Below are 25361 nucleotides of genomic sequence, written 5' to 3' on the forward strand. Positions count from 1 at the left end.
CAAGTACGTTTTGCAGAAATGAAGCTATTCATGATTGTGTGATAAGAGGAAAAATATTCATGGAATACCATTATATTCTTATATAGCAGCAATATCTTCTAAAACAAAATGAGACTTTGTTCTTGTCTATTCTGTCATTGTAGGCTGCATCCGCTGACAGCCAGAGCATGGGCTCCGTTACTGTCCTGTGGCTGTCCGTACTGTTTAATTGCTAGCCAGCTATTTGGTGAATGTTTTGTCTCCATGACCAGTTCTGATCCCAAGCAGTGCCCAGATACAGTTCTCGGAGTCAGTGTAAGCTGGGAGGTGTTTCTGGTAGGCACTGTGGATAACCCTGTTTTGGAGCAGGGATGAGAAAGGGAGGAAAACAACTTCCCCATCGAGGTGAAATGCACTGTGCTGCTTCCCCCGGGGCTGGAGGATGCTCCTGGCTCGGGTTATTTACAAGAATGAGGCCCCACCATCTGCCCTGTGTGGGAGTGCATTGCAGCATCTGCTGTATGTGTACATACACCCAGGGAGGTATTGCTCTCCTCTGCCATAGGCAGCTGTTCCTAGCCCAATTTCCATAGGCATGGTGATGACTAATGCAGCGTGCTGCTCTTGGTTCCCTCCAAAAGGTGGTTCAGAGTTAGTGCCGCTTTCTCTGTGTTCACGGAATGGAGGCTTGATGTCCCAATTCAGTTCAGACTCTAAAGTAGCACCAAGTGAGTATCTGGAGTGTGCTCTAAGCTTTGCTTCTTCTGAGGGCTGAATACTTGATGCGGGAGTGGGTAGCCTCTCCTGCCCTCTTGCTTGCTAAAGTAATCTCCTCTTTCCTTGTTTTTCTTTTTAATAATCTCAATTAGAGCATCACCGAGTCTGTATGGGGTCCTATGCATATAGGAAACTTGAAAATTTTATTTTTCCTTGAGCTTTTGGTCATCTTCTATAAACTTATCCCATTTGGATGCTGTTTCATGCAAAGGACAGACCTATTCTTAATGATAGTTTCCATGGTTCTGTAATATCTCTGAGTGTGTGTAGGAGCAGGACTGCTTAACTTTTTTTTTTTTTTAATATCAGATCTTTCATGTTTACATTTCTATTGGTCAGTTTTGACTGCTGGTATGCATCTGTATATTAGAAGAGAGGATAAAACTCTTCAAATGGAGTATCTTCTTTGGTGGCATATTTTGTCCTGTTGTTTAAGCAGTTGTCATGACAAATTCAGGTAGACAGTACTCTGTCATTTCTGGTTCTCTCTTTCTAACTACTTTTGGTTTCAGAGCACTTGATAATACGTGGCTGACAGCCAGGAATATGGGGTGGGGTTGTGACTTGAAGCTGTGGTAACAGTGTTTAATATAGAGTTGATCCAACCTCTCCAGGTGGAGTTGGTGAATATTGGAGGAACTGACATCGTTGATGGAAATCACAAGCTGACGCTGGGGCTGCTGTGGAGCATTATCTTGCACTGGCAGGTGAGAGGCTGCTGTGAGATCTCTGCCTCTTCAGGAATCTGCTGGGATTCTCACAGACCTTCCCGGGGTTTTGGTGGCGGAAAGTACTGCTGCTATTTTGGGCTGGTAAATAAAGGCAGGCCAGTGTTTGGTTTCTGAGCTCTGTCTATTGGCTGCCTCCTGCGGCACGTATTCTCGTATGTGCTCAGTTGTACTCAGTCTCTCAGTTTAGTTCCTGCTGGTGTTAATTGCAGGAAGGCTTTTCAGGCTGAAGCATTGTATTTATATTCCTTCCTCAAGGCTTTTATGCACTTCTGTTAGCAGGTGGCTTTTTTTTTTTTTTTTTTTTTTTTTTTACTATCTAGGTAGCTGTGTTGGGCTTGCATCTTATATGCTGCTCCGTAGGTTTGTTTCTCAGTCTCATAGATTGAGTTGCTCCTGGTTTATCCAGGTGCCTAGCAGGATCATTGAATTCAACTGGAGGGACTTTGGCAGATGCTTATGCGTAGTACCCAAACAGCAAACTATTTTTGCTGGCTGAACAGATATCCTCTTCTTGCAGAAAACCTGTGCAAACTGTATTTTTGGGGTTTGCTTACTGGTGGAACTGCAGCACAAAGCAGTGAGAAATATTATACCCCATGCTTAGTGTAGACAGCACTGAGGAGAGGGGGGGGATTGTAACGTAAGAGTAATGTGTCATTATTACATGAAGCATTACTGGTTCTTGTAATCAGTAGACTGCAAAGATGGCCTGAAGACTCCTACTCCCGAACTTCATGTGAGGAGTTAGAGTTCAATTCATTAGTTTTCATGGGAAAGACCTTTTCACGATTTGTGAAATAGCTTGGTTCAAAGGTTTTGTAAGCAGGAAAACTGGAGAACGTGTCTGTAAGGTGTAGTTGCTGTTGTCTTGCAGGTGAAGGATGTCATGAAGAACATCATGTCAGATTTGCAGCAGACCAACAGTGAGAAGATCCTGCTGAGCTGGGTTCGGCAGTCCACGAGACCTTACAGTCAGGTCAATGTTCTGAACTTCACCACAAGCTGGGCAGATGGACTCGCCTTTAATGCTGTCATCCACAGACACAAGTAAGTAGCAAACAGCTTATCTTAGACCTGGTGAAGTAAGTGGCTTTTTTCCCATGTCTTCATGCTTGAGCATTTGACAGCTTCTAGCCTGTTTCAGTGATTCATTGTTTGGTTTTTTTTTGTTGTGGTAACAATAACAGTGGAGGGATATTGCCAGAGCCTTGCAGAGGATCTAGCCAAGGCAGCAGTGTAACTCTCAGTTCCTACACATGCACCCACACTTGCTAATTCAAGTGGATTTATATCCCACTTAGTATGCATTATCCAGCGTGCATGCTGAACGGGTCTCTGCAGGGGGGCTGACCACCTCCTTCCCCTGTACTTCCTTCCTCCTGCCCTCCCTCCTCTGCAAAGGGAAACATTTCTTCCGTCGGAGTTTGCCATATCATTTTAGTAGGAATATGCAGAAGCTTCAAAACGAAGGAATAAGACAGACAGGCTCTGTAGCTTTTCTCTAGTTTTTGAATGTATGTTGCTTGAAAGACAACGTATGCAGTTCTTTCAGAACTGTTGAGCAGAAGAATCAAAGGGTAATAGAGTACTTCAGGTATCTGTAGCGTATTCATTAGTTTGTTCATTATACTTTATAAGGAATGCTGTTAAAGCTTCTTTGCACAGACCTTTTGTGTTCTTTCTGATTTTTTTGGAGATCTCTTTGGTAGTCTAAAGAAATCATCGTTACAGACTCCTATGAAACTTACCAGTTCTTTCTTTCTTTTTTCTTTTTTTTAATTTTCTTTGACATCTGCTTCTGGGCAATCCATTCTAAGCCAGTGTACTTTAAATGCAGTCAGCTCAGTGCTTTGCAAGGGCGACTGTTCTTAACTATAAATAACGGTTTTAACATGGTAATGGTATGATAATATCTAGAATTTAACCAGACCTCCTGGCCACCAGGTATCTGTCATGGTAAATGCTTTGCAAACAGCCAGAATATTTATACCCAGCAGATACAAAGTGTTCACAAAAGCATGTGTTCACTTTGAGCCTGCTGTTCTCTGCTCTTAAGTGCCATTCAGCCTGTGCTGACTGAAATAACAGGCTCTGTTACAGGCTCGCTGGCTTCGGGACAGGTCAGCCCCGACACACCTATGTGCCTTGTAGACCAGAGCTGGCTTGTGTTCAGCCTGCATGGATGCATGGGGGGAGCAACTGCACCACACTGAGGACTCCTGAAAGTTTGGAAGGACTCTTCTGCAAAGGCAGAGCAATACTAGCAAAGGCCTCTCTGGAGTTTATCAGAAGTATTACCAAGTGCCTTCTCTGGATGGTGTGAGCTGCACTGGTGGTTTTCATACCAGCATAATTGCCCGTAGTGGCATAGCTCTGCTGCTGAACATGTGAAGCTTTGTGATGGAGAGGGTGCCAGCTTTAGACACAAGTGAGACCTAGGTGCCCTGAGGGAAGCAGGAGAGGCAGCAAAATTGGCTTCAGGCTCTTTGTTGTCCTTATGCGTTGTGACTATGTGCTTGGGCTTTGTGGGGTCTGAAGTCTGTGAGCTCTGCCCTTTTCAGAGCACTGTTAAGTAGCAAAAGCCCCTGCTGGAAACTTTTAACTGAGTAACTGTGCTTTCTTCTGGCTTCCTAAAATTTCTCGGTGACCTGGCTTTGCTGATCTCTGAGCTTTTTATTCCCTCTTCCTGGGAGCCTGGCAGCTGCCAGCATGTCAGGATTCAGCTTTGCTGCCCCTCGGCACCAGTCCTTTAGCCAGGGAAGCACCATTTTCCTCACACTTTTGAGAAATCTTGAGCTGGGTTTAAATTTAGGTTGGTTTTGAAAGAGAAGCTTTAAAACATACTTGCAAGGAACAAGGAGATTGGGGCAAATTGCAGAAGTGGTAGGACAACAAAGCTATTTAGCTTACCCAGAGAGTAGTGCTTCCCTGCCTAAGGGGCATTTTCAATATTGCTTTTTAAATTTAGCTTAATATGACACTTAATACATGAGAATTTTTGTGGATCCCATTAAGAGGTGTGGTAGCTCGCTTTTCTCTATGTATTTATCAACAATTGTTAGCAGTGCTACCTCTTGGCTATAATATCTAGTAACTTTGTAACACTTGCAGTACTTAAAAAAATTATATGAGGTAATAGGACATTTAACATTTTACTGTGCTGGTCTCTTTCATTTCCTAATATTAGCTTCGTTCCTTTTTGAATTGAATTCTGCTTTTTGGTACAATTTTCTTGCTCGTGGGCAAATACCTAGATTGCATTTTATTAAAATTTGTGTTATCATGGCAGTGTGCAGGTAGTGCATATACAATATACTTATTGCAATGTGTTTTCCAAAGTAAGAGTCTCTGCTAAAGCTTTATGTGAATCTATATGGTTATCCTTGTTGCTTCTTGCATGGAGGTATAATACTCCACTAGCTTCTATCAGGGTCTTTGCATATCTCGGTTCCCTGCTCACCCCGCCTTCCTCAGGCTTTTTGCTTCTCAGACCCTGCTGGCTTATAGCCCTCCTGTTTCACAAAGGGTAATAACAGATGTTAAAAGGATACTCTCGGGTCAATTTACAACTGAATTAAGTATTAAAAGAATTAAAGGCAAGCCCATCTCTTCCTCCCCAAGTTCTATAAATGACAGAATCAATAGCGGTGTTTTAATGAGAAGCCGCTATTACAGGGGAATGGGAAGTACTTTGATGGCTCTGTAGTCTTACAGCTGTGCTGCTGCAGCGCCGGGCTGATCATGCCCTGTCGGTGTAGGTACCGCTAGGAGGGGGCCCTGTTTGCTGACCCCGCTTCCTGCTCCGTGCTCTGCTCTTTCCCCTTGAGACCTGCCGGTATGTTTTGGGTGCCCAGCTGGACTGGAGATTTGGTTTGGTTGATGCTAATGTGAGATGAAGGCGGCTGGCATTGTAAACGGATCAGCTCCTTGGTCTGATTTCTGTTGTGATTCTCATGAGCACTTGTGATGGGGTGGGTTTTTTTTAGTTTGGTGGGGGTTTTTTGTTTTTGTTTTTGTTTGTTTGTTTTTTGTTTTTTTTTTGGTTTTTGTTTTGGTTTTTTTTTTTAATGGGGGGAAAAAGGCTGTGGGGAAGGGTGAGTGAGCAGGGGTGGAGACCGCTGCTGCTCCTGGCTGGGATGGTCTGGGGTGGTCACTGAGCCACACCACAAGTTTGGAATGAGGCTCTTCAGGAACAGAGTGACTCTCGGTTACTCAGCAGAGCCTCACGCAGAAAGCATGTAGTAACGGTAATGCTGTGAAAGAAACAGTTGAAGAAAACTGCTTCTGGAATAAATTTTAAAGACAGACTTTATTTTCTTGTTAGTAGTATTTAATCTCCTGTTGCAGTCAATGAGTATATGTATGGAATACATAGAATGGAAGGTGGATGTTGCTGTGGACATGCAGTCAGGTAATTGATTTGTGATTGCCAGATTCTCGCTAATAAAAAGAAAGCACATATTTGTATTTATGCATTTGTGTATATGCACTCATGTTTATATTTTGTATGTATGTGTATGTTCACATTACTTAGGTAGCTATCTTCCTGTCCATAACTTCATACTCTACATGGTATGGAATTTTTTCTTCGGCTAAAATTTACTGCTTTCTTTCCTGTCTTGTCTTTACTTTTAGACCTGAGCTTTTCAGCTGGGATAAAGTTATAAAGATGTCCCCAGTTGAGAGACTGGAACATGCTTTCAGCATAGCCAAGAACCACTTGGGAATTGAGAAACTGTTGGATCCTGAAGGTGGGATATGGTTACTTTACTTGACCAGAAGCTTTTTTGAGCTCTCTTGAAAGAAATTTCTTATATTGACATTTACTATGAATACAAATTCTAGCAGTTTTGTGCAGTGGTATTTTGTTTCAAGCCCTTAAATTTGGGTTTAAAAGAATGTAATTTGTAGGGTAAGGGTATGTCTGTGTGTGGGTATGCTTCGGCTTCTTGAATGTTAAGATTCAGATTGATGTACCATTCAGAGACAGTATACAGAAGGTGAAGTTGGTACCCTGGCTTTGTTTTATTTTAGGTAGGAGTTCTACTGCAAGGGTCTATGCTTTTCAGATGAAGCAGGCCATTGTGTAGAATGGGATAGCTTAAGAGCTCACTATCTTTTGTTCTTTATATACACACTGAGTAGCAGTAGCTGCCAGTGCTGTGAGTACTTACCATGTAGAATGCTTACCAGGAAACTCTTATGGCTCCTTTTTAAAATCCTGAGCTGTCACTCTGCTTTGAAGTGAGCCTCCAAAGACTCATTCTGTAAGACAAGCTCTCAAACTTTATAGATTCAAGCACCACCTTCTTACAAAAAAAAAAAAAAAAAAAAAAAAAAACAAAAAAAAAACACAACAACACAAAAGAAAAAAAACAACCTGAATAGATAGCACTCATAAACCGAGAGGTAGGTGAACCTGAGTCAGTGAAACTCTTTTCCATATGCAAAGTAAGAAAATGAACTGACCAATGCTGGGAGTGGGGACAGAGCCGGAGTGGAAATGTTTGTTTACGTGGGATACTGTCCCTGAACTGCATTTCTGCTTCGGCGATGCTCCAGAATAATTTTTCCCAAACAGTTTTTATTCCCTAATAGCTTCAGGTTTAGGCTCTTACTTCAAAAAGATCATTCCTTTTAACGTGAATTCTCTTCCAAATGTAGAAAACTTATTTTTTTAAGATTTTTTTTTCTCCTTCATACTGCTTTGAACGTATGTCAAATCTGGTCTTTTAACTTAAAGCTTACTAAAGGCTACTTAACGGGAGAACCTGTGATTTACACTGTATGTAAAGTCTTAACTGTATTCGAAGTAATGATTTAGAAAAGCAGCTTCTTCATTTATTTTTCCCCATATTTTATCTTTTTGATGCAGATGTTGCTGTACAGCTTCCAGACAAAAAGTCTATTATTATGTATTTAACCTCTTTGTTTGAGGTCCTTCCTAAGCAAGTCACTATGGAAGACATCCGGGAGGTGGAGACCCTTCCAAGGAGATACAAGCAGGAGTGTGAGGATGGAGAGTTCAACATGCAGCAGGTGTGTTTCTCATCAAAGTCTGCCTGCATTTTCTTGAGTTGTAATTTTAGCTGATCTTCAGGCTTGTCAGTTTATTTCTGGAACACGCCTTCTATCTCGAGCAACACAATCAGGAAAATACGAAAAATCATAGCATCTTCTTTGTGATTGACTTAAGTTGTCCTGTCTTCCTTTTTCTTCTTTTCTGATTCATGTCCAAAATCTTGTGTGTTGAGGTATAAAGTTGTGTAAAGTTCCATCTGTATTATGCTTATTTCTTCTGCTTCTCTGTCTTGGCAAGCTGGAGGGGGTGGCCCAAAATCTTTGAGTTTGTCGCAGGCCTTGTGGTAGTGATGGGTTTTTGTTTGGATGTGAGATCCACTGTTAAATGAGCAAAAAAGTTGTCTTTTCTATCCAGGTTCTTTATTTCAAAATGAAAGTTCATTAGTGGCAACTGTGACCCTTCTCATTAAAATGTACCCAATGATTACTTCTAACATTTTCTGAAGGATTAAAAGGGATTTTAGTTGTTCTATTTTTAGTATCATTTGGGAAGGCATCTTCTGTGCACTTCTAAGACGTCACTTTTCTCTGACTGCCTAGGCTGTGGCACTTGAAGAGGAGCAGGGCAGTTCTAGAGCAGAGACACCCAGCACAGTGACAGAGGTGGATATGGACTTGGATAGCTACCAAGTTGCTCTGGAAGAAGTTCTTACGTGGTTGCTGTCGGCTGAGGATGCATTTCGGGAACAGGAGGAGATATCTGATGATGTTGAGGAAGTCAAAGAGCAATTTTCCACGCATGAAGTAAGCTGCTTTTGAAAATTCATTTGCTCTTTTTTGTGTGTGAGAGAGCTGCAGAATGTCCGTTTCCTGGTCCTTATCCAAAACATGCCATTCTGTTTCTTTTGTCGTGCTTTTTCTAAATTAAAAGCACCTCTAACTGAATGTGATGTGTTTGGGGTTTTTTTTTTGTTGTTGTTGACAAATAATAGCTTCTTGAAGGTGAAATAGATCCTTTTAGGAGAACTTCCAGTGGAACATGCTTTGAAACTTTAATGTATTTTTTTAATCAGTTTTTGGTGGCTGGCTCACTGATGTGTATAATACAAAGACAGTCTGATCCAGGCTGATTCATGCTTCTCTGCTGCCAACTACTAAAAAGCCTGGTCAGCCTTATGTCACTTGCTGTTAAATGAGGGCAATGCTGAAACTGATAATCATGTCAATTTAATTCGGTGGTCTCCCTGTCATGATTAGCATAGTTTATTTCAGAAACATGTGTTGTTGCTTCCAAATTATTGTTGTTTCCAAATTATTTTGTTTTGGTTCTGTTCTAAGTCTGAACAAATGTTCTAATGTTGCTAAAAGTTTCAAGTGTCATGTTAGATGTTTTAGTTTTCTCCTGTGTCAGCTTACTGTATACAATAGAATCTAAAATTTGAATGCTGATCAATATGAAGAATTGGTTTTTTTTCTTGTGCTACAGTTTTAAAGCCATGAACCAAAGGAAGAGGTGTTCTGGATTTATAGTAAATATGTGAATTCTTAATGTTATTAACTCAATGTTCTATTTGCTTTCCTATGTTACATTTTAGGTCTTGGTTTATGTTCTGTTGGCCATAGGTAAATTTGTTTTATTTTCTTGGTGCATTTGTTCAAAGGCTGCCTTCTTACAAACAGCTTTTTCTCTGAGGTGGTCAGCTTTTTTTCCCCTCAATTAGCTCTATTTTACTGGGTTCAGAATTTTTGTAGCTCATGGAGAATCTCCTATCATAGAGAGGAACAGGTCTGCCATGCTTCTGTGTTTGATGGTGCCAGCTCATTCTGCAGCACTGTTTCAAATGTGACAATTTATTAGGACATTTACTGTGGTGGATTGACCCTGGCTGGATGCCAGGTGCCCACCCAAGCTGCTCTATAACTCTCCTCCTCAGCTGGACAGGGGAGAGAAAATATAATGAAAGGCTCCTGGGTCGAGATAAGGACAGGGAGAGATCCCTCAGCAATTATCTTCACAGGCAAAACATGCTCAACTTGGGGAAATTAGTTCAATTTATTACCAATCAAATCAGAGTAAGGTAATGAGAAAATAAAAACTGAATCTTAAAACACGTTCCCCCCCACCCCTCCCTTCTTCCCAGGCTCAACTTTACTCCTGATTTCTCTACCTCCTCCGCTCCAGCAGCACAGGGGGATGGGGAATGAGGGTTGCAGTCAGTTCATCACACGCTATCTCTGCCACTCCTTCCTCCTCAGGGGGAGGACTTCTCACGCTCTTCCCCTGTTCCAGCGTGGGGTCCCTCCCATGGGAGACAGTCCTCCAGGAACTTCTCCAACGTGAGTCCTTCCCACGGGCTGCAGTTCTTCATGAACTGCTCCAGCGTGGGCCCCTTCCACAAGGTGCAGTCCTTCAGGAACAGACTGCTCCAGCGTGGGTCCCCCGCGGGGTCACAAGTCCTGCCAGCAAACCTGCTCCAGCCTGGGCTCCTCTCTCCATGGGTCCACAGGTCCTGCCAGGAGCCTGCTCCAGTGCAGGCTCTCCACGGGGTCACAGCCTCCTGCAGGCATCCACCTGCTCTGGCATGGAGTCCTCCACTGGCTGCAGGTGGATATCTGCTCCACTGTGGACCTCCATGGGCTGCAGGGGGACAGCCTGCCTCACCGTGGTCTTCATCATGGGCTGCAGGGGAATCTCTGCTCCAGCACTTGGAGCACCTCCTCCCCCTCCTTCTTCACTGACCTTGGTGTCTGTAGAATTGTTCCTCTTGCATATTCTCACTCCTCTCTCCAGGCAGCTGTGCAGGGTTGTGGTGGTTTTTGTTTGTTTGTTTGCTTTTTTCTCCCCCCCCTAAAAATACGTTATCCTAGAGGTGCTACCACCATCACTGATGGGCTCGGCCTTGGCCAGCGGTGGGTCTGTCTTGGAGCTGGCTGGCATTGGTTCTGTCGGACACAGGGAAAGCTTCTAGCAGCTTCTCACAGAAGCCACCCCTTTAGCTGCCCCCTGCTACCAAAACCGTGCCACACAAACCCATTACACTTACAAATTCATAAACTCTTGTAGGAGCTCACAAATCACAGTGATGTGGCTGGTTGTACCGTTTCCAGGGTTTTATGATGGAATTGACTGCACACCAGAGCAGCGTGGGTAGCGTTCTGCAGGCTGGAAACCAACTGGTGGCCCAGGGAAATCTGTCGCCCGAAGAGGAGTTTGAGATCCAGGAGCAAATGCTGCTGCTGAACTCCCGCTGGGAGGAGCTCAGGGTGGAGAGCATGGACAGGCAGTCCCGGTGAGTCACGCTGCACAACCTCTCCTAGAGCTGCAGGACTGACCTCTGGTGCTTACTGCATCTCTGAGGAGCTGGTTTGCATCCATTTGTAAGATGATTTTTTTTTTTTTTGAATTAACAATTCAGTTTGTGACATGAAATCCACTTTCTTCATACTTTCCAAGGTGAAACAAAAGAAGCGAATATAACTGGGTTCTTTTGGATTCTTATATAGAAGTATTTTGTGACTGTTATGTTATGTAAATGCCAGACTAAATAGATAGTATCTACATGCAGTAGTTACATAAATGTGTTTTCAATATTGTTTCAGTAGTTTAAGCTCCTCAATAAAACATACAGTAGATGTGAATAGCTATGTCTGTTTACACAACTAAAAAGCACTTAGAATTTTTTCCAACCTGTGGGTTATCCAGCTAAGAGCTGTACATCAAGGGAGAAACTGTGTTTTGTTGCAACTCTCTGCAGAGGCTCTATTAGGAGCAAATCCCTGTTGAAAGAAACAATATAAATTGCATAATTCGCTAACATAATTCACTATTTGATGATAGCTAACTGGTTAACGAATGGCTGTGCTGCTTTCCTATAGGAATTAGAACTTAGTCTCTCCTTGGGAAAACTGTTTCTGAAATAACTCTGCCTGTGCTTCCCCCTGCAGCCTGCATGACATGCTGATGGAGCTCCAGAAGCAGCAGTTGCAGCAGCTGTCTGACTGGCTGACAGTCACAGAAGAACGCATTCGGAAGATGGAATCTCAGCTCTTAGCGGAAGATTTGGAGTCCCTTCAAAAACAGCTGGAAGAACATAAAGTAAACCTTTTTGTCTGTTATGTAATATGTATGGGAGAAGTATTTGGAAGATGTGTATGTTAGTGGGTTCCTTAGCTGAGAAATTTGTGTCAGAAGTCATATATGGCTGTGTGCTGAGGCGCTGCATTTGATGTTTGGAAAAGGATGATTATGGGGTAGAAAGGAATTGGAAGTTTCTGGAAGTGCTTTCTTAACTGAACACTTGAGCACTGATGACTATAGCAGAACCTGTCATCTTTGCTTCATGCAGGAAGCGAAACCTGTAGGGGAAATTGCGTTACCCTCACTTTGTGCAGGAAATGAGGCCTCTCCAGGTAAACTGTTGGGTGTGAGGGACAGTATGAAACATACTGTAGACAAACTTACCTTTAATGACTGGCAGGCATTGCTAAAGCATGCTTGAGACTTGCAAACTAAAATAATGTGGGAGTTAAAACTATCAGGAAGGGCTTCCCAAGTCACTGATTCCAGTCCCTGCTTTTCCAGGGATCACATCCTAAGGGGATGTATAGACACTGCTCTCTGATGTGCACAAGGTTTTGGAAGCGGTTTTTCTCTCAATTAAGTTTCTGGATGGGAGTCCAGCCTTTCTAGCCTGCAGTGTTTTTTTTGAAGGAGAAAGACGGCCTTTTGATACTTGTCATGGTTGCAGCTTTGGTTTTCGTACTCAGTGCTGAGGTTTGACCTTCTCCCCAGCATGGGACGTACCTCACAGGGCAAGAACTGTGGAGTATTTTTAGTCTGTGTAATTTCCTGTCCCACATTTGCATTCTTTCCTCTGTCTTCAAAGTCTGCGGAGTTTGACGCATGTTGTTCATGGAGTAGCTTAGGATATTCTGGGATGAAAAGTGATATTTACAGTACTATAAAGGCATATTGATCTTGCAGAGATTTCGGAGGTAGACTTTAACCATGGAATCTGTTCCTCTGGAAGTTGTATGTATCTTTAAACCTACAGATTATTTCAAACCAATTGGAACTGTATGCTTTCTGCAGTTTTTGACTATTGTCTTTGAGCATCATGATCAATTATAGCACTGTTGATAACTTATGAGAATTATATTGTCAATTATTAAAAGATGAATGTTCTTAGTGACTTTTTTTCCGTTTGGCATGCCCTATGATACTTGCTTATTAACAACGATAGCTTTTTATAGAAACACTTCAGCTCTCTTACCTATAACAGTAGACACATAGAAAGTCAATGCAGTTGTCATATGATTCTCCTAGGCAAGTATGGTGCATACAGCTTAAAGTACTCCTTCATGTTTTCCAACATTTTAACAGAATGGTTTTGGGTTAATTTCTAGCAGTCTTTTGCTTATGTATATTTAAACCGTGCAGTGGTTCCCAGTGGTAAAATCTGTGCTTAACTGTTGAATCTGAAGTACTTTGCCACAGCAGTTGTTAGTCACTGTGGCCAAAATAGCGGATTAGCAAATGTATTCAAAGTTGGTAACCTCTGATTTGTTCTTCTAGAGCTTGCAGAGTGACCTAGAGACAGAACAGGTGAAAGTAAACTCCCTAACGCACATGGTCGTCATTGTTGATGAAAGCAGTGGGGAAAGTGCAACAGCCATTCTGGAAGAACAATTGCAGGTAAAATGTTAGAGCCCTCTTTTAACTGTAGTAGTGGACACTTAAAACCTTTGCATATAATTGTTAAGCAACATTTTTGTGTTTAAAGACAATTTATCCTAGGAAGTAATTTATAGTAATATTTTTTTAGAAGTAATATTAAAGTAAAGAGTTATTAAATTTGCTCAGGGTGAAACCTGCAAAAGTGCTTTGGTGACTTTCAAGCTCAGTTCTTGATGAGTCAAGCTGTTCGTATGCTCAGTGACTTAGGCACTTTTGTAGTGTATCCTTTGAGCAGTTTCATTAAAATGGGAAGATGCACAGTACAACTCTTACTTCACATAAGTAGTTTTCATTAGGGAGCTAAAATCTGATGGGAAAAATATTTAAAGACATCAGCACAATTTATCTGGGGAATAGCGTGTGAAGTATTTCCCGTTTTTGTCGGAAGTTAGACTGTAACCTGAAGTATAGGGAGTGTGAAACAGAATTTATTGAAACAGAATTCATGCTACTTTGTTCGCTCCTTTTGAAGTCAATCAGATAGCTAACTTCAGCAAGAGCAGAGCTAAGGCCATAGGTGATGCTTCTGAAAGTTTTAACCTCCAGCTTCGTGTGATACAGTAATGGTGATTACTGGCAAGGAGGTAGCCTTAATGTAGAAAGAGGTTACTGTGAAGTAGAAATTACGCTTTTGAATATCTGATTTTTGAGTTTCCTTGTGAGGCTCGTGAATGTTCATGAGTGTTTCCTGCTTTTGTAGAGACTTGGCGAGCGGTGGACAGCAGTTTGTCGTTGGACTGAGGAACGACGGCTCAAGCTGCAAGAAGTTCAGCTTTTATGGCAGGAGCTGCTGGAAGAGCAGGTTAGTAGCTCTTCAGTTACCCAGAGTGACTGGTTGATTTGTGGAGGGGAAAAAAATAACCAACCAAAAAAAACCCAAAACCAAACCCCTTGGTAGGGTTTAACAGCTCTCCAAAAAAAGCCTTGAAAAACTAGATTTTGTGTTATTGTTTGGATTCCCAGCATTTCTTCAGGAGTAGAGTAGCTGTGCAGTGCAAGAGAAGTGTTTTCCGAAGCTTAAGTAAGAAAGTTTAACTGCTTGTAAAATAATTTCCAAGGTAGCTTGCAAAATGGCCAAGAAGTGGGAATATCCATGACAGCAAAATGACAATGGATCACGAAGTATTTGGCGGTTTGGTAATTACAGAAATTTTCCTAATGAAGATATATGTGCTTCCAACATGGAAACATGTACACAATTGTGCAATCAACTAATCAATAGATACTCCTTTCAAAATCAGTAACATAAAACATTTGGTCAATATAGCAAAGCATGCAGCTTGTCTCATTTTGAGTTTAGGCAAACAGTCGAATTGTGAAAGACGGCATTGTGAGCTTTTTTCTTGCTTTGATATTGCGCATTTTACGTATATATTAAATATACTGCTCAAACACAAATTAGCTGATGGCATAAAAATACGGTAACACAACTACATGTGTTAGGTTTGCTTGCCTAGTGCTAGAGCTTGTTTTGTGTCTCAGTGTAAAATATTTGATGGCTTTTCCTTTGAAGGTTTTACTTCAATTGTTTTGTTTTCTTAAATGATGGTATTTATCTCTGTAAGCTATTGTTTAAACTCTGCAGTGTACACAGATTGTTTAGACACTTGAAAGAAGTAGAACAGTGCCGATATAGCTGTTGCTATCAGTTACAGCCTGGTTTCTTTGACAGGGATGTTTTGTCTGCATTTTTTGGGGTTGTGTATGTGTTTCTCCCTGACCCCTCCCATATCTATTTGCAGTATATTAATAAGCTGAATTTGCAGCTCATGTGATCTTATTGTTAATATGGACCCAAGGTTCAGATTCTGGTTTATCCAATGCCAAATATCTATCTATATGTATTTCTTTAAAATACTGTGTTGGCACATGTATACGTACATACAGAAAACCGTGTGCTAACATTTTCTGGCAGCTCTTGGGCAAGGTAAGTCTCTGAGTTGAGAAATAAGGATTCCTCAGAAATCCTCACTCTACATCAAAGTACAGACTTCAGGTGCTCTCAGTTTAGATGACCCTATGTGAACATATTTCTGTATTCTTCCACCCTTATATTTGTCTGGGGAAAAGTGAGCACTCATTGACTATTACAATACTATTAAGAGTGTCATCTTCTGTTGGAGGTGTTTTGCGCTCAGCTTTTTTAATTTGTATGTAATTATGTTGCTCTGTAAAAGTGAAAAAAAATAATTGGTGTTTAATGTAGAATGTCAGATAGCAAGTAATGAGGAAATAGAAGTTTATCTTCAGTGGTTTAGATTGGCCCATGTTTGCATTTGTTGTTCAGCACTGAACAATGCATTTATTACTAGCAGGTTTGAATTGCAGTTCTCTGTCCTCGAGAATTATCAAGTGACCTGCAAAAATTAAAATTTGAAACTAATTAAAAACTTCAATATAAACACTTTGTTAACACAAAAGTAACTAAAACATTTCGGTACTATCATTTTTCCATTTCGCCCAACCAGATGGAGAGATGAGCTACAGTGATGCATCAGCCTTTTTGTGGCTGCCTAGAAATTTTTTTGGAAACCACATTGCCAAGTCAACACAATTCTTACCACTCAGGAAACAAATTCTTCAATCAGTGCCAGATATTTCTTAGCACTGTGATAATTATATTTCAGTTTTCTAGGGAGAGTTATCTTTGACTGCTGATTTAGCAGAAGTTAATTGAATACATTGAAGGGTTTTTAAGCTCCTCTTATGCATAAAATATGTTGGCTGGGATGCCAGCGTGATTTTTCCAGAGAGTATGTGGTGTTATAATTTTGTTTCTCGCAGCCTTATGGCATTTCCACCACCATCATATTTGCTGTCTGTACATTTTGCATATTGGTTTACATTGGCAATGTAAACTGCCTTAACCCTTTGGCCCAAAAGTTGCTGTAGTCAGTTCTGGGACAATGCCAGAAATATACAGCTAGACTGAGGAGCCTAGTGTGTTGTTCAAAGAACAAAAAGGTCTGCCTTGCTGTATCTTTTAAAAAAAAAAAAAAAAAAAAAAAAAGAGGAGTAGCAGTGCTTCATCAAGAGCTGGGTATTCCAGTCTATGGAGATGACTGTGCAGCATCAGCAATATGTTGCAACATAATATAAAATGTATAAAATCCTTCCTCATCCTCGATGCCAGTTATTGCTGGAGTTTCTGTAGGAGTGCTATGTGACTGAAGAGAAGTGAGACCCAGGACAGGTTTCCTAGAAAAAGGTGGAAAAAGTTCAAGATCCCTGAGTTAGTGCTATCCAGAGCAGACCACTCCAGCTTTCAGCAGTTAATGAGGCAGTATTTGCTGAAGTTATTTTGCAATTGGAAGTAAGTACAGTAAACAGGGGGGTGACTAATTAACATCTGAGCCTTTGACCAACTGCCTGGACTAAAAGAGCTCTAAATTATCAGTGGTGTGGCTTCTGTGAGAAAACATTTGTAATGGCTGGTTTTGAATTGCAAAGGAAGAAGGAGAATGAAAGAAAGCATACATACCATTTTGATATATTTAATTCTAATATAATTTGTAAGTCCTCTGTCAGCTTTATGGTGGATACCTGGTTGTTATAAATAACTTTTGGGGGGTGCACTCTGATGTATTGAGAAATGGTTTTGCTGAAATTGTTTTGCTGGAAAGTATTACTTAGTTCTCTGATCTGATATGTTTTGTCCCCTTTTGTGTACTATTTTTGTTAATGCCAACTGAAATTCCTGCATATAAAGACTGCAGAGCTGTGCTTTGAATGTAAAGATCTTAAAGAAGGAATTGTCAATAGCTGTTTGACAAACTTGGTATTTTCTTGTGCTATTTTTCTTATGATCTGCAGTGCTTATTGAAAGCTTGGTTAACTGAGAAAGAAGAGGCTTTGAGTAAGGTCCAGACAAGCAACTTCAAGGATCAAACAGACCTGAGTGTGAATGTTCGAAAACTAGCAGTGAGTATTGCTATCCTGCTCTATCCTGTCAAGTCTCATAGACTAAATGAATGGCAAATTACCAGTTTGACCGCAGTAGGAGCTGTGAATGCATGATACTTTAGAAGCCAGGACAATATTCTCTCCTTGCCAGATTCTTTCACTTGAATTTAAAAAGTGTGTACAACTTACTCCATGGCCATTCCAGGTTTGTCTGCCAAACTTTGAAACATCTATCCTGGGCTTTTGACAGGGTTTGGAGTTTATTGCAGGCCACCGGTCAGCTGTGTTTTCCAAAGTGTGGGTTTGTGGTTTGTGTTTTTCATTTTGTTCTGGGTTGGTTTTTTTTAATACCTTGGTGCAGCTTGTACCTGAACTAATCATTAGTAACTGTTACTCAAGAGATACTGCTGACTGCTTTAGGAGCTGTTTCAGGGATGCGCTCTTTTTAAGAGTGTCTGTTAATGCTTTGTTATACAAGAGAACTGTTTTGAAATCTATGATGCATCTGGCTCAGGTAGTACCTTTTTGGTTTTTCTTTTTTTTCCCCATGGAATTAAAAGCTAAGGGGTGGCAGAATAGTTGATGTCATCTTTTAATGTTTTCTTTTAACTTCAGATTTTGAAAGAGGACATGGGTATGAAACGGCAAACACTAGACCAGCTGAATGAGCTAGGTCAGGATGTGGCCCAAATCCTTGGGAATGGCAGAGCATCCAGTAAAATCGATCAGGATCAAGAAGAACTAACTCAGAGGTGGGACAGTTTGGTTCAGAAGCTAGAGGATTACTCTAACCAGGTACTTAACAAGGCTTTATTACTTTTTAGCTGTTTAGATGTCTGTATGTATGCAAGCCTCATTGATACTGTCAGCAAAATTGCCCAGGGGAGTTCTTGGCATCAGGCTAGAGAGTTAGGTGAGTGCTCTTTCACGTGGGGCTGACTTTATCTGCTGACAAAGCTGTCTGCGTTTTTTGGTCTTTAAAACCCCAAGTTGTTAACCTGACTAGTACTATTACTCCTTTCTCACACAGATTAAGCTTCATTTTTCTGATGAGTAAAACAGGCTTGCCATGTATTATCAATCAATGCAAATGCCTTTAAACATTATAAGAGTGCTGGGACTGGATTAAATCCGATACTAAAAGAAAACAAAGACAAAACCCAAACCCCAGAATAGATAAATAAATGGGAGTCATACAAGCATTTATGCTCTGTGAGTATGATTTCTCATCTGTTGAAAATAGAGTAGTTGTTTGTTTGCTATGTAATGGTGATAGCCAAGCTGGATTGTTAAATGTTTATTTTAGTATTTTGAGTGCTTGGTAATGTTTTTATTTAGACAGAACTCCCGTTGGCTTCTGTGAGAACTTTGTTTGACAGTTTTATGACTCATACGTCCTTTTTATGATATTAAAATGTTATTATGGTAAAGGCTGTGGCACTGATTCATGATCCATTTAGTGTATAGTGAATTAGTTGTGCAGTCTGAGTAGGGGTCCATTTCATCCATGTGGCTTCAATTTGTTCTTGCGTTTGCGTCAAAGCACTGGAGGGTGCCAAATCCTGTCTTCATCCTTTCACTCCCCCTAAATATCAAGCACATACTTAGAACTTACAGGTTGATTCCCCCAGGACTTCCTTTATAACCCGTTAAAGAGTGTGGAAGGTTTCTATTGACTTCAGTGAGTTTTTTAGGCCAAATCCACTGTGCGTTAGTTCTTTCTGAGATCTAGGCTTGGTTTTATGAAGTATGAGTGTAAAATATAGCATTGTGTGTTAATAAACCCCAAGGACCTTGGTTCTTTCTGTGAACCAAGCAATTACAAAAGAAAATAGATATAATGCTTATTTTGTTGATTTTGGTTCACTTGGACTGGCATGAAATTCTAGTTGAACTGAGAATTGTGGTGCATAGTTAGCATCTGTAAAATGAGAATAATGAAGTTTTCTCTGGAGCGCATCTATGATAAAGGTGCTTTACGACAGCTAGATGTGGTAATTTGTAGGAGTGAATGAATAGGCTTTTATGACTGATGAGTAAAAGGAACTAAGCAAAAGCAATTCGGTTTGTGTTAGAGATGGCATTTAACCCTTTTGCTGAATTATTTTCTGTAGGTAACTCAAGCTGTAGGAAGCGTAGGGATGACACAGGTTTTACAGAAGACTGCTGCAGGAACAACGCAATTGAAGGAACAGGTAGTGGTTAAACAATCCAGACAGGAGTTACCCCCACCGCCACCCCCAAAGAAAAGGCAAATCCCAGGGGACAATGAAGCAAAGAAAAAGTAAGTATATGTCACTACCATTTTCCCTGGCTTACTAGATACTACCTAGGTTCATGTCTCTTGGTCTTGCCTTTTGATTCTTCTTTTCTGCAAGTGAGGAATACTTAAGTTGCAGTTGTGAGGTTGGTTTGGGGAGTGGGAAGGAAATGTTATGTACAGCCTTGTTTTCAGAGCAACAAAAAGCCTGCAGCTTCCATTAATTTCAAAGGGAAACGAGGGTGTTTTGTTTCTCAAAAAAGGCAGGTCTTCAGTCCTTTGTACCTCAGTTCTTTTGCTGAAAGATAGAATTAATTATATTTACTTTCTTTTGGAAAAACATCTCACCTTTGGTTAAAAAGTGTTGTGAAAGTGCCAAGTATTTTGATTTATTTATTATTTATTTCTAATCTCCGTAAAATATATGGGAGAAACTGCACAAAAAAAGGCTCAGAAACCTATTCCGTCTCCCTGGTATTTAGTAATAAGAACAATATTACTGTGATGTCTCCTTTCACAAGTATATCTGGAGTGGCTGACTGATTTGCATTTATAGAATCATAGAATGGTTTGGGCTGGAAGGACCTTTGAGGATCATCTAGTTCCAACACCCGTGCCATGGGCAGGGACACCTTTCACTAGACCAGGTTGCTCAAAGCCCTGTCCAGCCTGGCCTTAAACACTGCCAGGGAGGGGACATCGACAGTTTCTCTGGGCAACCTGTTCCAGTGCCTCACCACCCTTACAATAAAGAATTTCTTCCTAATCTCTAATCTAAATCTACCCTCTTTCAGTTTAAAACCATTACTCCTCATCCTGTCACTACACTCCCTGATAAAGAGTCCCTCCTCATCTCTCCTGTAGGCCCCCTTTAAGTACTGGAAGGCTGCTATAAGGTTTCCCCAGAGCTTTCTCTTCTCTAGGCTAAACAGTGTTTAATAATGTGTTTCAGTGCCTTTATTTAAATAACATACCTAAAACTAAAGGGATTGTTTCAAGATGAATTAAGAAAGTAAATTCACTATAGTCATCATTTTGCTTTTTGTGTTTGCCTGAGAAAATGCTCATTTCTTTGGGGTGTCACTAGTTTAAACTTTTGGCAGGTTGTTTAGGGAGAGGATAGAGGGCTGTGTCAAGAGCAGGGAGTTGCTGTGCTAGGTGATGTGTGTTCACACAGTGAAGAAGAGTTGTTCTCTTCATTTTTCTGGAGGAGGAGTGGAGGTTTGAAAGGGTGAGGAACCTGCCCAAACCCTCTTGAGGATCCTGGTCAGACCCTCCGAGCCCTAGTGGGGATAGTGTGTGCATGCGGGTGTCCCAGGGCAGTAACGCACTTGGCACCCCATCTGTCCCTTCTCTCTCTTGGTCTCATGAGTTGTAAAAACTGTTTTAGACTTTGAAAGCAAAAGTGATTTGATCTGTTATCTTTTTTTCCTAGAGTTCAAACTGTATTAAGGACAGAGTCAGTTAAAATAGGTTAAACTCTCTGATGCTTTTGCCTGATCCCATTTACTTATGTTGAAACCAACAAATGGCCAGTAACTAGAATTTTGCAGGCTTTCCTGTGAAAACTTTGAGTGACTAACAGTGACTTCTGCATTTGTTGGTAGGCTGTTATTCCATGTCAGGATTTATACTGTGTTAAGTAGTATAATTGTAATACGGCCTGACTTGTGGTCTGTGTAGTCTGTCTATCCTTCTGTACAGTATTGGTTAATTTGGGAGTTGGTTTTTTTATTTGTTTGTTTTTGGTGGTGATGGGTTGTAGCATAGATGTTTTAGGCATAAGAAAGTTTTTTGTTAGTATAGACATGCCTAACTGTAGCCAAAAATATTAAGCTGTCCCCTAATCTTTAGTCAGCAAAGCATTCAAAAAGGTTTGTCCACTGTTACTGCCATGAGTGCTTAAGCTGCTAGCTTTTTCTTCAGACTAAATAGTGTTGCAGACTTTGAAATCTAGAACAGTAATTCTTTGTCTTGTTCCTGAGGTTTGGTTTATTGCTTCCAAAATACTCAGCACTGAGTGATAACTTTTGTGGTGTAGCAAAAGAAACCGTAATAGTTTGCCTGAAGATATGGATAAAAAGAATTAAGAAATAGATTGCACCATGTATTCTCAATTTGCTCCCGAAGGCTAATACCATGGACGTAATTTTTACTATGGCAGGTTTTTGAAAGTCTGTATCTGTTGTACCGCCTGTGAGTAGTAATAGGAGAAACATGAATCTTGTGTGCGGTCTTGCTGTTTTGGGATTGAGTAATGTGCTGAACTTAAGATTTCTGTTTTTTAAGACAGAGTGACTGAATAGGTAAATATGAGCCCAAAAAATTGTCTAACCTTTTAAACCAGGTTTGAGGCTGAAAGTGCTGAGCTCTTGAACTGGATTTCAAAATCAAAATCTGCCATTCAGGCCACAGACATCAAAGAATACAAGAAGATGAGAGAGACTTCAAACATGAAAGAAAAGTTGAAGGTAAAATGGGGAGATAGTGTTCCTGTGAATAGTATATTTTGTCTCTAAGCTGGCTGTCACCAGGAGGTGTGGGCTGATCCACATGCTTCGCGGGGATTAAGTCCTTTAGTTAAATAGTTTCAGATCTGGACATACATGGAAATCTCTCATGAGCTGGACATAGACTTTTGCTGGTGTTGGGTTACACAATCCACAGGAAACTTTAAAAACATGTATTACTGATGTCTCCTTTGGAGTTCTGATAAACGTCTCTCTTCAGGATTAGTATCTTTTCCACTAAGCAGCATATTTTGGCTTCATGTTTCACAATTGGAGATGGACTTGATTTGACACCACTTTTGTAATTTTGGCAGAGATGGGTCAGTGGGCTGCTTAGAGACCCCCTGAATCATGCTGTGACACTCTGCGCACACTCTACTACCCAGGGTCTAATGTGGTCCGTTGCCATAATATTTGGATGTGTTGTTTGCTCTGTTAATTTTGGAGAAAACCTGATAGTTACAACTCACGTACAGTATTACTGACTTGAAAGACAGAATACATAATTTTACAGGATCCTGTAGGAGCCATGAAATAACCATTTTATCTTCTATTCCTTCTGTTTCTGTTGCCTTTTTTGGTCCTTGAGCATGATTTGTTAATGAAGGCTTACTGGAGCTTTAGCAGGACCTGAACCTGCTTTTGAAATCAAAGACAATACTTAAAAATATCTATAAGGAGACTCCTTCTCTGTGCTGTAGTGCAAAATGGTGCCAGTAGGAATGTTTGGAATGGCGGTACTGTTGGAAATAAAAACCAAAACAACCCTCCCAATAGTTTATTTATAGGTCTTTATGAATGTTTGTAGCCTTTTATAAAATAGGCTCCAAGACGAACACCAGGTTCCCATGAACAGCACTGTTTTTAAATGATTGGGCTCTAAGTGGGTAGGGCAGTGTTTGTTCTTCCCAGCTGTGCAAATAAATGCATGCCTCTTCTGTGTTTACTGTAGCAAGTCTAAACCAGAGTGATGTCCTTGGACATTAGTTTCAAAAAGATTTTAATTTGGAGATATTTTGTAGTCTCAGAGGATATCGAAGTTGTGGCCTTGTGGCCAAGGAACTTGTCTTTCCTCTGTGGATGTATTCTACCTCTTGGCTCACACAGGAACATTCACCAGTATGTATGACTTGAGGGAGGAACTTGTTCTTCTGAAAATCTTGGTAGTCACATAGGATTTCGCTCAGGATTTCATTATGAAGGAGAGTGAAGCACTAAAGCTTATGAGAGTGGATTACTAGTATGCTATAGTTCTTGCTAGCTAGGCTTCTAGGGAAGAGGTGGTTGTCCCCTTCTACTGGAAATCTCAGCAGAGACTGTAGAGGCAAAGGGACTATTTATAAAAAAGGTCTTTTCTCCACTGATGCACATTAAATAATTACAATTTTTGATCACAAGTGACTTGTTTCAGCTGGTGTCCCAGTATCTGATTTCACATAGCAGGATTGTCAACCCTGTCAACAATATTTTATTCCTGGTGGTGTTGTACTAGTCTTTTGTTTGCCTGGTAGCAAACAAAAGACTAGTAGCCTGGTACTTGAGAGCTAACTCCTTTTGCATTTGTTTTCTGAACAAGCAGTGCTAACATGCATCTTAGAAGGTGCTGTATCCCAGAAAAATGGGATGTGTTTTGTGTAGTAGTGGGAAAATACATGTTACCTGGGGGCAGCAGGGGGAAGTCAAGAAAAATGACCCTCTCTGAAACTGTATTCTTTTGGGCTTCGCTTTGTAGGTGATTGAAAAAGAAAGGGTTGAAAAAAGCCAAAAGTTAAATGAACTGAAACGAAGTGGACCTATTCTTTTGGATCAAATGGGAAAGGGTAAGCAGCTTGAAGGTTTTTCTGTTTTGTGATTTAATCAGATGAGTTGCAGGGAAGTAACTGATATACGCTATCTCCAGTTAAGCATCACAATGTATTCCTTCCCTCTCCCTCCATTTTCTTTCCTTCAGAGGCACTGGTCATTGTTGCTGTTACTAGTTACTGATGTGTTTTGTTTCTATTCAAGCTTATAGAAGAGCAATATTAATATTCTTTGCTTAATGTGTGTGTGTTCATTTGCAACCTTTTAAGGGTTATTTTTATAGAAATAGAAATAATTTCTTAAAATGGCAGTAACATGCTTTTGGGGGAAGGAGTTGGTTTAATTTTAAATTGTGTGGAGATTTTAAGTGTAAAATTTTAAAATATAACTGCCTTAAAGAAGTAGAAATTTTGAACCAAATTTGGGCTTGATAAATGTGTGTATATCATTTGTAGTTTTCTCTATTTCTGTAACAACTGTCAGTATGTTTTGATGATACAGTCCCAATTTATGGCTCAAAGGCAAGAGAGAAGCTTATGTGCTTGAGAAAATGACTGATTGTCAATTAAAACACTTATCCCTAGAAACTTATAATTAACATCAGTGAAAGTTGAATCTTTAAGCCTTGCCAAAATCTTGTTTCATAATATGACAAAATTCCATCAGTGAAATGTGGCTTTCTCCATAAAAGAGCTGTTCATATCATCCAGAGACAGTCTTTTAGATCTGCTACGCACTTGGCTTCTGGTGAAGTTGCTGTGACTGGTAGCATTCAGACAGGTGAAAGGATGGTATCACTGTCCTGCATACTGACCAGCCTCCCTTTTGGAAAATGCTGGTTTCCATTGGATTTCCCAACTGTCACTTTTTTTTTTTTCCTTCCACCCAGCCCCTCTGCCTGGATGCCCTAGTCTGCTAAGCATCTCCAATCCTCCCCTCCTTGCCTGTTACAGCTGAAGCTTTTTACAGTGGGTGCCATTGCCCTGAAGCTGATGGCTTGAAGCCACTGATTTGGCCTGGAGTTTGGCCTATAAAAATTTGTAGTTGTTCCTTGTCTTCAAACCTGGAGAGAGGTGCTCCCTCCCTCTCTCCCTCTTTTATAAACCCCTCCATCTGTGATAGGTCATGGCTATGAAATGAAACCAGTATCTGTTGATCATAATGAGAAATGCATAGTTCAAAAAGCCAGTTTGTATCAGCAAAAAATAAGATACAGAAATCGTTTCCTGATTGTTTGCCATCTTAAAGTTTGGGACCTATAGAAAGTAACCAATCTACAGCCCCTGGCTTTGTTAGGGTCTGCTAGTATGTTTTGTCCAGCTCAGAATGACAGCCCTTCTCTAAAACCGGGCCCAGCTACACCTGTATGGAATAATGCACATCACTGGCATGCATGTGTATACATCCATTTCTATCCGGGGGCGTGTACAGGCAGTGACCGATCGTTGTGCGCACGCTCCTCTGATGTGGCTGGTTGCAGCTGCTGTGCTTCTGCACTGTAGATGTGCCAAGTGTACGGCCAGTGTGCGAAGCGCAGGGAGGATCTGTGGAGCAGAACCTTCAAGCGCCCTTGCAGAAGCTGGCTGGCTGCCCTAGACCAGAGCGCTGGGCTCCACTTATGCCAAAGCAGTGCAGCCAAC

The 25361-nt window shown here is 40.9% G+C and overlaps 1 protein-coding gene across 5 annotated transcripts in view; it reads left to right on the plus strand.

Annotated features, from left to right (window-relative positions):
* The window catches only part of UTRN (utrophin), a gene marked incomplete at its 5' end in the record, with an annotated part of 401089 nt that overhangs the window by 87128 nt on the left and 288600 nt on the right, over nucleotides 1-25361 (plus strand). For all 5 annotated transcript variants that reach the window (XM_082306872.1, XM_082306874.1, XM_082306873.1 and 2 more), the window contains 14 exons: nucleotides 1371-1463; nucleotides 2362-2534; nucleotides 6123-6238; nucleotides 7363-7526; nucleotides 8109-8312; nucleotides 10617-10798; nucleotides 11454-11604; nucleotides 13084-13203; nucleotides 13946-14047; nucleotides 17059-17166; nucleotides 17764-17943; nucleotides 19263-19432; nucleotides 21756-21879; nucleotides 23651-23738. In XM_082306872.1, coding sequence (XP_082162998.1) covers nucleotides 1371-1463; nucleotides 2362-2534; nucleotides 6123-6238; nucleotides 7363-7526; nucleotides 8109-8312; nucleotides 10617-10798; nucleotides 11454-11604; nucleotides 13084-13203; nucleotides 13946-14047; nucleotides 17059-17166; nucleotides 17764-17943; nucleotides 19263-19432; nucleotides 21756-21879; nucleotides 23651-23738 — 1975 coding nt within the window. The remainder of the gene's footprint in view (nucleotides 1-1370; nucleotides 1464-2361; nucleotides 2535-6122; nucleotides 6239-7362; nucleotides 7527-8108; nucleotides 8313-10616; nucleotides 10799-11453; nucleotides 11605-13083; nucleotides 13204-13945; nucleotides 14048-17058; nucleotides 17167-17763; nucleotides 17944-19262; nucleotides 19433-21755; nucleotides 21880-23650; nucleotides 23739-25361) is intronic.

The sequence above is a fragment of the Platalea leucorodia genome, assembly GCF_965183815.1.
Source record: "Platalea leucorodia genome assembly, chromosome: 3".
Classification (NCBI taxonomy): domain Eukaryota; kingdom Metazoa; phylum Chordata; class Aves; order Pelecaniformes; family Threskiornithidae; genus Platalea; species Platalea leucorodia.